At 40.7% G+C, this 13,696-nt stretch overlaps 1 protein-coding gene across 2 annotated transcripts in view; it reads left to right on the top strand.

The window, feature by feature from the left end:
- The window catches only part of PHF2 (PHD finger protein 2), a 287,511-nt gene that overhangs the window by 171,811 nt on the left and 102,004 nt on the right, over positions 1–13,696 (top strand). For both annotated transcript variants that reach the window (XM_033926403.1, XM_033926404.1), the window contains 2 exons: positions 1,586–1,772; positions 8,178–8,340. In XM_033926403.1, coding sequence (XP_033782294.1) covers positions 1,586–1,772; positions 8,178–8,340 — 350 coding nt within the window. The remainder of the gene's footprint in view (positions 1–1,585; positions 1,773–8,177; positions 8,341–13,696) is intronic.

Genomic DNA, 13,696 nt, shown 5'->3' with positions numbered 1-13,696 from the left:
ATTATGCTCACAAACCAAGGTTTTACTGCACTTACTTTCACACCCTCCAGGGATTCAAGACAAAGTTGGACAAGTTCTTGCTCAACTGGAACGTATGCAGGTGAGGCTGGGCTCATTTAGAGCACTGGTCTTTGACCTGGGGGCTGCCGCTGGAGCGGACTGCTGGGCACGATGGACCACTAGTCACGATGGACCACTGGTCTGACCCAGCAGGGGCAATTCTTATGTTCTTAGGCCAGATCATCATTTTTCCATTTTGTTTAATTTGTTCTTATTCCAGGTTATCCCCTTTCATATACAGTGTTCCCCCGGTCATTCGCGGCCGGCGGTTCGCAGTCCCGGTCATTCATGGTTTTTTCCAACCGCAAACCGCTCACCAGAAGAGGACAGCTGGAGAGGCAGGAGAGAGCAGCCGGAGCGCCGGCGAGTGAAGGAAATCTCTTCTTCTATAACCCAGTGATTGTAGGGAGAGTCCTTCCCCATAGAAGGCATAACCTGTTGCTTCCTTTCAGACCTGGTGTGCATGCATCCTAAGTCTGTTGTATAATAGCACTACTTTCACTTTACACCAAGGTTAACTAGTCAATATAACCCAAGTCAAAGGGAGACACAAGCCTAAGTCAACCCTTAATACCCTGGAATATTGGTAAACTTTTACCCCGATCCTCAGCGGCACCACTTGGAGGGGGTGTTAACCCCCTGCCAAAGACCACAGAATTAAGCTAAGTGACATGCTTAAAAATTATCTTTAAAATGTGAATATTTTCAAAGTACACAATAGTAAAAAAGTAAAAAAGAAAAAAAAGTAAAAATCTATAACATAAACGATCCAGTGACGATTTGACACGTAAAGCTTGGAGCAATGAGATTGTTTTGAGCTCCAAGTGGTGCCGCTGAGGATCGGGGTAAAAGTTTACCAATATTCCAGGGTATTAAGGGTTGACAGGCTTGTGTCTCCCTTTGACTTGGGTTGCATCCTAAGTCTGGCCATCAAAGGGATGGGGTGGGGGGTCACTTCTGTGATAAGAGACTCAGCTCCCAGGGATTTGGATTTTGAAGGTCTTACTCCCCTTTCATTTATTTTCTATTTATTTAAATGAGAAATTGACTGTCTTTATAGGAGTCTGATGTGATAAATATAAAAATCAGATTAGAGAAAATACATTTCGTTCACTGACAAGGGATATATAAAATATTGATATAAAAATGTTTTCAAAAATGAAACAACTGATTTATCTATATTTGTGACTGCTATATCTTGCTGATACAAGTTCTAGTGCGACAAAAAAAAAAAAAAATCATGCAATTAACAATAATCATTTTTACCTCCCACGTATTCTAACACTTATAGGCAAGTCACAGTATAACATTCATAATACAAACAACACACGAAGACTGTGCACTTACAAACTGAAACAAGCCTACCCTGTAGACCTAATGTAATCCATCTTCATGTTCTTTTTCCTAAAATGCCTCCCACACAGAAAAACTAAAAATTATTTCAATCGAACAGAAACTACAACGGTTATGTTGTAAATATGTTTTGAAATACTATTAAAGTATTTTATTTTTGTGTTTTAAACAGAATGTCCAGTTTTGTGGAAGCTCCTGACATAGTTAAAAAACTGTCCTGGGTGGAAAATTATTGGCCCGATGATGCTTTGTTGGCAAAACCCAAAGTAACGAAATATTGTCTGATATGTGTGAAGGACAGCTACACAGACTTCCACATAGACTCAGGAGGGGCCTCAGCCTGGTACCATATATTGAAAGTAAGCATTACCTACTACCAAATCTTAACTATTTCTAAGGGTCAAAAAAACCTAGAATACAGTGGCAAATAGACCACTGAGCTCACGATGGGGTCTTTTTACTAAAAACTGTGTCAAGCGCCAGCGCACACTTACTGCACTTTAAAAAGGCTTACTGTGGGATATGCACTGGTGTCCCGCAGTAAAATGGGCAATTTATGAACGTCCAGAAGAAACCAAAAGAAACTCTGATTTTGACAGGTATAGGGGTTCAAATGATCACATCTAATTGGAAATACCATGATAGGATTAATTTCAATTTTTGGTGGGCAACTGTATGTTCAACATATAAATCTGAAAAGATTATGGAAGAACGTTTAGGTATTAGTAAATCTTTTAATGGGGTATGGGGTCCATTAACTAATTTTATTACGTTATAATTAAATTATGATTCTTTTTTGTTTCTGTTAGATTCCTTTACACATCCAGGGAGGGTTGAATATTTATTGGAAGAGTATAATTATATAGATAGTATAATATATAATATCATATTATTGTTTATAACAAGGACAAGAAGGGGCGGAAAATTGTTTAAAGTAATAGTTGTGATGATAATAATGTATTTTCATATAGTTTTTCTGATTCTTTCAATTGTATACATTATAAAAGTTTGAAATGTCAATAAAGATTTACAAAAAAAAACAAACTGTGGAATGACAATGTTCCTTAATGGACTTTATTTGAAAATGTCAAAGTTGCAAAGGTACATCATCCACATAAAATAAAATCATCCACATAAAAGCCTTAAAGGACCTAGTCTGCTAGAGATGCAGGACCCAACATGGTCTGCGTTTCGACAGAAAAGTCATTTTCAGGGTTCCCTGGGGGGTCCTATAATGGTGAATACATGGGAAAGCTAATATGTGGTGAGCCGGAAGTGAGACACTGCTTGCATTTGGTTTCTTCTGGATTTTCTTCTCTGTGGACTTTTTGGGGTAATTTTTTGGGTTTTTTCCAATTTATGAACGTACACCACACATTAAAAATATTTTTCATTTTCTTGGAAGGAGACATGTTAGGGGGTGGAGAGTGGGCATGATGGTGCTGATCAGTTAGTGCGCGAGACATTGCCATGAGCTAATGGATTGGCACAGGGTTAGGGGTGTGTCCATACCTCCCACAAAATGGGTGGCAGTGGGGGGGGGCCTCACAAGGTAAGCTTCTTAATGGTCATGCGCTAACGGCAAAATTAGTGCGTGGCCATCAGTTCAGAAAATAGGAAAATCGGGCATTTTCCAGCCACAGAAAAAGCGGCCTTAGTGCATGGGAAAGATGTGCGGAGGGCCGCACTAAGGCCCACTTTTGCCACGGCTTTAGTAAAAGGGCCCCAATGTTTTGAAGATACTTTTGGTAAAATGTGATGCGATCAGAATGTCTAAAATATAGAAACATCATATGCTGCGAGTAGCCCTAACTCACTCTCATAAAAATGGAACTAGTTTGCTGAAGCTGAATGTGATGGGCTTTTGATGGCGTTTCCTGGGTGGAACTGGGGTCAGGATCGGCATTTTTGCTTGTATCTTATAAAAATTTGCATGAGCCAGTTCGAACTTGTAGACATGACAGGGGCCCTTTCACTAAAGGGTATTAGCCCCTAACACACACTTAACCTACTTGCCCATTTGCATGTTTTAACTGGCACATTAGCTATTTTTAAAATTATTTTTTGGAGGGGGCGTCCCATGGCTGGAGAATGGCTAACACGGAGTTAATATAAACACACTTAACCATCTCCTAAATAGGATGTGGTAATGATTCGCACGTTCACTTTTTACAGACCCTGATTCTAGGCACTTAACTTTCCTACCTAACCCCCCTTTTTACTAAACTGTGGTAGATGTTTCTACAGTAGCCCAGAGCGTTAAATACTCCGACGCTGCTTTGATGGGTATAGAATTCCTATGAGTATCGGAGCAGCGTCGGCTTAGTAAAAGGGGTGGAGTTAATTATTTAATAAGCATAATCAGCACTGATAATTGGCAATTAGCACTTTATAATTTGCTTAAATTAAAATTCATGGGGTGGTAAGGGCCGATCTCAGTAGGCACCTACCGCTTTCAGGTACATGCCTAGAGCCCAAGGTGCTTACCAGAAAGTGGGCATGGTTAAGTGTGGATTGCGGGCAGATCTCGGCCGTATTTTGCATGCGGTTGCCTTACATGGACTTAGGCACTGGTATTTAGGCCAAGAAAACCCTGCCATCAATGGCCTGTCCATTTTAGGCGCCCGCTAGGCGCAATTCTATAAACGGCGCTCGATTGAAGATTGACAGATGCTATGCAGCGCATTCCTCGGCGCCTCTGTCTTAAGGCGCCATTTATAGAATTGGGGGGCCGCAGTGCGGATGCAAACGTAGTGCACGGAACATGACCGAAAAGGTGCTGCATTAAATCTGGGCTTAGCATGTGGGAGTGTCCCACTTTAGAACGCGTTAAAGCCCTGATTTCAGCCCTTTAGTAACAGGGCCTCACAGTTACTCTTTCCTGCCTTGGAACAAGTAAAACTTGTGTTTATATAGAACCATTTAGCATCCAGGGTGAAGGAAGAGTGTGGTGCAGTGGTTAGAACTACAGCCTCAATACCCTGAGGTTGTGGGTTCAAATCCCACCCTGGGCAAGTCACTTAATCCTGCACTGCCCCAGGTACATTAGAAAGACTGTGAGCCCACCAAGACAGACAAGGAAAATGCTTGAGGTACTGGTATGTAAACTGCTCTGAATGTAGTTGTTTAACTACAAAAAGGTTGTATATCCCTTAATGTCATAAAGATACATATACATTCCATTATAACTTTACTTTTTAAGTGAAATAAATGTATAAAAATGAAAGTGAAGCAAATGAGTAGCTTATGTGAAATGAATTAGTGGCCTTACACCAGTTTGCTGTGAATAGGTGGTCCTAGGAAAAAAGTGTCACAAGAGTTGACATTAATGGAGTTTGTCAGCAGAGTTGTTATGTATTGTGCAGCGTGGAAGACAAAATTAGTCTCTTGTGTTTGGAGGTTGTCGGAGTACATTAGCTGGGTGACGTAGGGAGCTGACACCACATCATGCATAAAGAAGGGCCTAGTGGATTAAAAATGATAATGGCACTGAAACATTTCAAAATAAAATAATGATAAAAATAGTACATTTCTTTTAAATATTGTTTCTCTCTTTCATTTCCTTCCCTTGCAGCTGGGACCAGTAGACCATATAGTAAAAGGCTGTATAGCTTCTACTGGCATTAACAAACACAAAGAAAGCAAAATGGAAGTGTTTTAGATATCGTCATTGTTCACTTAATCTCATGAAAATGTGTTGTACCAGCTGACTACCTTGTACACTTTTCTAGAGAGCAGCCCTTTTTTGACTGTGTGTTGATTTCTTGTAAGAATGAAAGGAAGCCTTATATGATAGAAACATAGAAACATGATGGCAGATAAAGGCCAAATGGCCCATCCAGTCTGCCCACCGCAGTAACCATTATCTCTTCCTCTCTCTAAGAGATCCCACGTGCCTATTCCAGGCTTTCTTGAATTCAGACACAGTCTCTTGTCTTCTCGGATTTCCTTGGCTTTCATTCATTATCCCGGTCAAGACCTTGATGACTTTGGTACTCTGCCCTCATATCTCAGGCTCTGGTTCCAAGATAGCAACCACCTACTGGATTACCATATGGCTCCCGAAAAAGGAGTTGCCGTGAGAAGTGACCCCTCCTGGTGAAGAGCGCGAAACTCGAGTCGGGGGGCCATTGGTAGTCATGGCATTTCTTGCACTTTAAACACTGCACATAAGCACGAGCACTTTTGATGTAGCTGTAAGCTATCTGACCAGGAACTGAAGATAAGTTGTCTAATACATTCTATGTGAAAATGTTAAATTCCATTTAAGTTGGCGGAAAGGTGGTGATGGTCCATATGGCAACCACAGTTCAGTAACATACTGAACAGTCTGGTTGTTGGGTCTGAGCACTTTATATTTATATATATATAAAATAATTAGTATATATGAACTGTGATTTTTGGGGGGGAGTATAATTCCAGGAAAAGGAGGGCAGATTGAGACATCTGGGTTTTACTTCCATTGATGGCAATGTAAATGAAACACGGAAAAGATAAGAAGAACACGATACTACTCAAGAGTCCAGAGAAGAGCGACTAAGATGGTTAAGGGGTTGGAGGAGCTGCCATACAGTGAAAGATTAGAGAAACTGGGCCTCTTCTCCCTTGAAAAGAAGAGACTGAGAGGGGACATGATCGAAACATTCAAGGTACTGAAGGGGATAGACTTAGTAGATAAGGACAGGTTGTTCACCCTCTCCAAGGTAGGGAGAACAAGAGGGCACTCTCTAAAGTTGAAAGGGGATAAAATCCGTACAAACGTAAGGAAGTTCTTCTTCACCCAGAGAGTGGAACGCTCTTCCGGAGGCTGTCATAGAGAAAAACACCCTCCAGGCATTCAAGACAAAGTTAGACAAGTTCCTGCTGAACCAGAACGTACGCAGGTAGGGCTATTCTCAGTTAGGGCGCTGACCTTTGACCAGAGGGCTGCCGCGTGAGCGGACTACTGGGCATGATGGACCACTGGTCTGACCCAGCAGCGGCAATTCTTATGTTCTGGAGCCGTATGGTAACTCTAGGCTGGCATCACTTGGGCTGTTTTGCGCATTGGTAACTGCTTTCATAGTAACATAGTAGATGACGGCAGATAAAGACCCAAATGGTCCATCCATTCTGCCCAACCTGATTCAATTTAAATTTTTTCTTCTTAGCTATTTCTGGGCAAGAATCCAAAGCTCTGCCCAGTACTGTGCTTGGGTTCCAACTGCCGAAATCTCCGTCAAAACTCACTCCAGCCCATCTACACCCTCCCAGCCATTGAAGCCCTCCCCAGCCCATCCTCCACCAAACGGCCATATACAGACACAGACCGTGCAAGTCTGCCCAGTACTGGCCTTAGTTCAATATTTAATATTATTTTCTGATTCTAGATCTTCTGTGTTCATCCCACGCTTCTTTGAACTCAGTCACCATTTTCCTCTCCACCACGTCTCTCAGGAGTGCATTCCAGGCTTCCACCACCCTCTCCGTAAAGTAGAATTTCCTAACATTGCTCTAACAACCTCAAATTATGTTCTCTGGTTTTACCATTTTCCTTTCTCTGGAAAAGATTTTGTTCTACGTTAATGCCCTTCAAGTATTTGAACGTCTGAATCTTATCTCCCCTGACCCTCCTTTCCTCTAGGGTATACATATTCCTCCTAAGCATTTGAAAAAGTGGTATGAGATGGGAGAATACAAGGGGGCTGTGGCTGGCCATGTCATGGCATTTGATTGAACGAACAGATGGTTGCAGGGAACTTCTCCATTGTTTCCAATTTTGGTTGTAGGACACGGTGGGGCAGATCGAGAAGCTAGGAATGTGTACAAAGAAAATACCAAAGTGAGTGTATGAATTGAACCAAAAAAATTACCCCCCCCCCCAATCTGAAAAAGAAACCAACATCTTTTGGCTGCGTGCATCCGGATTAGGACCTCACCAGCAAAGAGAGTGGATTCTGATGGCCACCTTGCAGCAATTCATCAGAAGGTTGACTAGTACCATAGAGACAGGGAGGAATTCACAGCAAAGAATAGCATTCAGTAAAGGTTTTGGAAGGTGTTGATGAGAGGTCTGGTGTGTGTGTGTGTGTGTGGGGGGGGAAAATCTACCCTTAGTGTGTAATACCGTTAGGTTATTGCTTCTGTTGACATGGAATCATCTGTGGATGAGGTGGAAAGGAAAGAGAGGTTAGTTAAGGGTAGCATGTATTAATGAAATTTGGGTGGCATAACCATGTCAAGTTCCCTTGGTCTAAATGCCAGTTTTTAGGCGAGTAATCCTAACTTGGACAGGTAAGACCGCAGTGAAACTTCTTTAAAATAGCTACAGTACATATTCCTGAAGCAAATTTTAGCCAGATACCAGGAAAATTGCATCACAAATCTAGACTGGAGCTGTAACTTGTTCTTTTAAGGGCTAGATTTTCTAAAGTGTGTTACCAAGTAAGCACATGCAAATGCATTACTTTTTTTTTTTTTTTTTTCCTTGAAAATTTATTGAAAGTTTTACAAAATACAAACGCAAAAGGGAAAATGGTACACAAGAAAAGTACAATAGTCAATAATGTACAGACAAAGTGTTGGTATCATATGAAAAGTACATCAATGTAAGTGAGGAAGAGGTATAATATATAATACTCAAGTATCCCAAATCTAATACAGGCAGGGACCCACTTTAGTAAATATAGCCCGTCTTTTAGCCGATTGTGAAAAGATATTGTGGTTTTGCTTAGTCAATGAGTTGTGGTGTTTTGGTTTTACTAATTATGTGCTTTCTGATTCAGGGAGAAACCATATTCTATCTGATCAAACCTGCCTCTGCAAATGTCTCTTTGTACGAACGGTGGCGATCCGCATCTAACCACAGCGAGATGTTTTTTGCAGATCAAGTGGATAAGTGCTTCAAGTGCACGGTCAAACAAGGACAAACCCTTTTTATTCCTACAGGTGAGATGAAAATAAGTCGAGCCTTAATACAGTTCTGTGGAAATTTTATTTATTTATTTATTTATTTAATTTGTTTTCCCCAAAGAGCTCAGAACGGGTTACAGGTTAAACATACATAAAATTACTTAGCACTTATCTAGCGCTGAAAGGCGTACGGCGCTGTACATTTTGACATTTATAGACGGTCCCTGCTCGGAAGAGCATACAATCTAACTTGGCCAGACTGACATGACTTGGAGCGTAGGGGATGCAGAACCCGAGGTGAGAGGAGTCGGGAGTCGATAGCGCTCTCAAAGAGGAGGGCTTTTAAACGGGCCTTGAACGCTGCCAGAGACGGAGCCCGCCGTAGGGATTCGGGCAGCTTGTTCCAAGCATATGGCGCAGCAAGGCAGAAAGGACGGAGTCTGGAGTTGGAAGTTGAAGAGAAGGGCATAGATAGGAGGGACTTACCAGCTAAGCGGAGCTCACAGGAGGGGGGGTTGAAGGATCATAGGGGGAGATAAGTGAAGAGAGATAGGAATACTAGGGATCTAATACCAATATGCATAGTTTACAGGATAAATTTAACATACCCCTGCTTTTACAAAACCATGATAGCGGTTTTAGCGTAGGCCGTCGTGCTGAATGCGCTGCTTCCTACGCTCATAAGAACTCTATGAGTGTCAGGAGCAGTGCAGAGTATCAGCGTACTGGCCTGCGCTAAAAAACGCTATCACGGTTTTGTAAAAGAAAGGGGGGGAGGGGTGCGTTGGAGGCTTTAACCAAAATGCATGCATGCATGGAACAGAAAGGGGCAGGAAATAGGCAAGTTTGTTTATTTAAGATTTGATCTACCGCGGCATTTTACTGACCTAAGCGGTTTACAATGTATCAAACTAAAATGAAATTAGGTACTTGAGAAAAATGACCCTATCTGTCCCGAAGGCTCACAATCTAGCTAAAATACCTGATGAACTAAAATTAAGTAATAACATATAATACATTTCCAAGATCAAAATCAAAAAAATAGAAAATAGAAATAATGAAAGAAGATAACAAATTAAAAATAAAACAAAACAAATTTAAAGAGATAGAAAAGTCTCTGAAGCGGCCTGATAGCAAACAGTCGTATTTTAGTGCAGGTCTTAGTACAGCGCACTTCACAGATCCGTCACTGGCAGAGATTGAGAGCATCAAAGAAATTAACATTTCTAAAACATATCCACTCAAACTGTTATATGAAATAAATAAACCCAAATCAGCACAAATCAGTACAAATGAATGCAGATTGCAATCCCCATTCCATTATTCAGTTCAGGAGGGCCATTTGAAAAAAATGTGCTTTTAGATGTCTCTTAAAATTTTGAAATGATTCTTCCATCCGTAACTCTACTGGTAAATTTTTCCACAATATTGGAACCAAGTAGAAAAATGCACCATTTCTGGTTGAGGCAAGGTAAGCCTTTGATATATGGGGACCATCTACTCTATTGTCATTTAAAGATCTCAACGAGCGACTAGGTGTGTAAAATAACACTAGATTAGAGAGAGATAATGGTTGTAACTCAAAGAACGCCCTATGTGCCAGCATCAGGATTTTAAATGTAATTCTAAACTCCATTGCCAGAGGATGGAATTTCAAATCTAATTAATTATATTACATTACATTACATTAGGGACTTCTATTCCACCTATATCTTGTAGTTCAAGGCGGATTACAAAAGAGCTAACTGGACATTTCCAGTGAAGTTACAACAGTTTTGTTTTTTTTTTGTTACAAGGGAGGAGAGGTAGCTGGATTAATTTTGGAAGAACTTGCAAATTGGATATTAAATTGACTGTACGTTACTGTGTGATATAACAAATAGATTGCAGTTAGAGTACAAATAAGATTACGTTACATTTCAGGGATCTGAATACTTGGTTGGTGTTTTGGGGAGGAAGAGATTATTTAAGTGGAGGTTTTGGGGGAGAATTTATCTAGGAGGAGGGGGGAAGGGTTGGGTTAAGATATCTGGATAAATTTTTTGAAAAGTAGGGTTTTGATTTCTGTTCGAAAAGTTTTGAAGTCGAACGTTGCCGTCAACAGGTTGGAGATGGAGTGGTTAAGTTTTGCTGCTTGCGTTGCCAGAAGGTTATCAAACATCTTTTTGTGCTGAGTGCCCTTGAGTGGAGGGAAGGCAAAAAGGTTTGGAGTTCTTCTTTGTCTTGAGGTGAGGATCTGGTTTAGGCGGTTGTTTAGATAGGGGGGGGGGCGGAGCCGTTTAATGCTTTGAATAATAGACAGTAGAATTTGAATTGAATTCGTGCTTGCATAGGTAGCCAGTGAGAGTCTAGGAAGGCAGTTGTAATATGATCATATTTTCTCAGGGAGTAGATCAGTCTGAGGGCAGTGTTTTGTATAGTCTGAAGTTGTTTTATCATGTTGGCAGGACAAGGTAGATAGAGGGAATTGCAATAGTCCAGTAGACCTAAGACCAGGGATTGGACAATTAGCCTGAATTGTGCTGGGTCGAAGAATTTTCTTATTTTACGTAGATTTCTCATAATTAAAAAAGCTTTCTGGGATGTTTTATTGATTTGGGACTGCATTGTGCATTGTGTAATGGTCATAGATGGGTGCGTGACCTAACAGCCAAATTTTGTACTGTTTGTAAACGTTTCAGTTGCCCCACTGTTATTCCGGCATATACCAAGTTGCCATAATCCAATTTATATAGAGCAAAAGCATGGATTAAAGTATGTAACGATTTCTCATCCAGGAAATCTCAAATAGCTTTAAGTTGTCTTAATGCCCCAAATCCTTTCGCAACTTTAGATGAAACCTGCTTCTCAAAATTCAAACGACAGTCAATTATAATTCCCAAATACTTAAAACTATCTACTACCTCTATAAGCTGATAGTGTAGTGAAAGATCTAGTTGTGGTGTTACCTTGTCACCGGAAATACAACATGCTACTGTTTTTGTCATGTTCCCCCAACCATTCTTCTATCCTATCCAAACCATCCAAAAGAGAGCTCAGATCCAGTGTTGAAGGGGATAAATCATAGACCAACAAAATATCATCTGCTTCAAATCAATTTTCGGTATGTCTCCAGGTTACCTTGTTTCCCATTTCTCCTTAAATTACTCAAACAAGCCTACACGTAAAGTCCCGTTATTTACGTACCCTCCTGTCAAATTATGGCGTTTTAAGATATTTTTAGAGAGAACTCTCGCTTTTCAGGCAGCTAAATTGCATACCCGATTTGGCAGAATGATGCTAGAAGTTCCATCTTACTATAATTTTAGAAAATTACTACAAACACAACTATTTGTTCTTTTTTTAAAATTCTTTATTCATTTTTACAACTTACAAGTGTAATTGGAAATAACATTTAAACTTACAAACATCACTTGAATTTCTGTTACAATCATTTTAAATTAATGAAATTTATCCCCCCTCCCACCATACCATATCATATGTAATCACGTATATCATATAATATATTCTTTTCTACTAATCCAAACAATTAATATAAGATCAGAACCCCCCCCCCACCCTCTCATTTGCAATTGTATAATTAGGGGAAAAATGTTATTTACTCGTTACAATAATCTATTTGTTCTAATGTTAATGCTTTTAATCTATGGGCATTATGTATCTTCTAGAAATAGCTTTTCTTGTATTGTAAATCGGCTGGATGTTCAGCCTTATCTTGCTGTGAACTGCCTAGAACCTTTTACTGGTTTGGCGGTATACAAAAAAATAAATTATTATTATTATGTACTGATTCCTAATTCCTGAATTTGTCTTGCAAGAAGACTCAAAAATATATTAACCAGAATAGGTGAAAGGGCCGAGCCTTGTGGTACCCAACAGTCCAATAATCTATCACTGGATGTTGACCCATCCGTAACTACTCTAAAAGTGCGACCCCGGAGAAAGGCTACAAACCGATCCCAAACCGCTTCTATTAAACCTATCTCATGGAGCAATCTCAACAGAAGTTCATGGTCAACTAGATCAAATGCTGAGCTCAGATCTAAAGATATTACTATTGTGAAGTTCCCATGATCCAAGATAGAGTGAACTTCATGGATGACGCCTTACAAATAATGAGCAGTAAATTACTGTGTATTATCCATTTTTGCGGCAGATGATGCCGATAACTTAAGAGCATTTCAACAAGTGGTGCTAAGGGAGGTAATAAAATGTAGAGGGGATACACATGTGGTATCTCTAGGGGGGTAAATTCAGGGGGTGGGGTTGTTAAAGTGGGCAGACTAGATGGGCTATAGCCCTTTTCTGCCGTCATCTTCTATGTTTCTAAGGGCATGCACAATATTTACAGTTAACACGCAATAAATATTTCTCTCTGTCTATTATATGAGAAGATGCTAAGCATGCCTCCAACAGCTACTGTGGAAGCTCTGCAGTTACTGCCTTAGGGCTCCTTTCCCAAAGCCGCCGTAGCGATACCCCTGCAGCAAAAGCGCCGAAGCCCATTCAGTTCCCATGGACTTTGATGCATTTGTGTGTGAGAATTGCTACCGTGGCTTTGTTAAAGGAGTCCTTAAGTTTCGAAGCTGACACTTGGTAGCTGCAAATTTTGACCTCACTTAAGGGATGCTTTACTAAAGATTAGCACATATTATTTACAGCAGAGCCCTTAGGAATAAAATGGGTCCTGTGGCCGATATGAATTAATCGTTATTAATGGGTCCTTTTATTAAGGCGTGCTAATCGATTTAGTGCACGCTAAAGGCTAAGGCATCCATTATATTCTATGGGCGGCTTAGCATTTAGCGTCTACTAACCTTAAGAACGCCTTACTAAAAGGACCCCTAAAAGAGCAGTTTAGTGTTTTTCTATTATGTTATTGTTATATAGTTGTTTATTTGTGATTTGGTGGGATATAAGTATTTTAAATAAATTATATACTACAGCAGACCCTCAATATTCGCGGGGGATAGGGGCAGAGCCAGCCTGCAAATAGGGAAAACCGCAAATAATTTTTTTGGGCCGGCTCTGACCCACCCCTGCCTCCTTCCTGCCTCACCTGGTGGTCTAGCGGCGACGCTGGGAAGGAGCGATCTTCCTACGCTCCTGCCACGTGCAGAGCCATGCTTTGAGCTCCTGTGGTCTCACGAGATTACAACGGAAACTCCCGTTGTAGTCTCGTGAGACCACGGGAACTCACAGCATGTCTGCACGGGGCAGGAGCGTAGAAAGATCACCCCTGCCCCACGTCGCTGCTAGACCGCCAGGTAAGGTTCGAGGGATGTCCGGGGCAGCGTTTCTCAATTAAAAATCAAGGCTAAAAAAAAAAAAAAAAATTGCGAATAATTGAATTCGCAATTGGGAAAACTATGAACAGGAGGGGGGGTTGTAT

Source organism: Geotrypetes seraphini, chromosome 17, assembly GCF_902459505.1.
Source record: "Geotrypetes seraphini chromosome 17, aGeoSer1.1, whole genome shotgun sequence".
NCBI lineage: Eukaryota > Metazoa > Chordata > Amphibia > Gymnophiona > Dermophiidae > Geotrypetes > Geotrypetes seraphini.
This window is presented reverse-complemented; position numbering and strand designations above follow the sequence as displayed.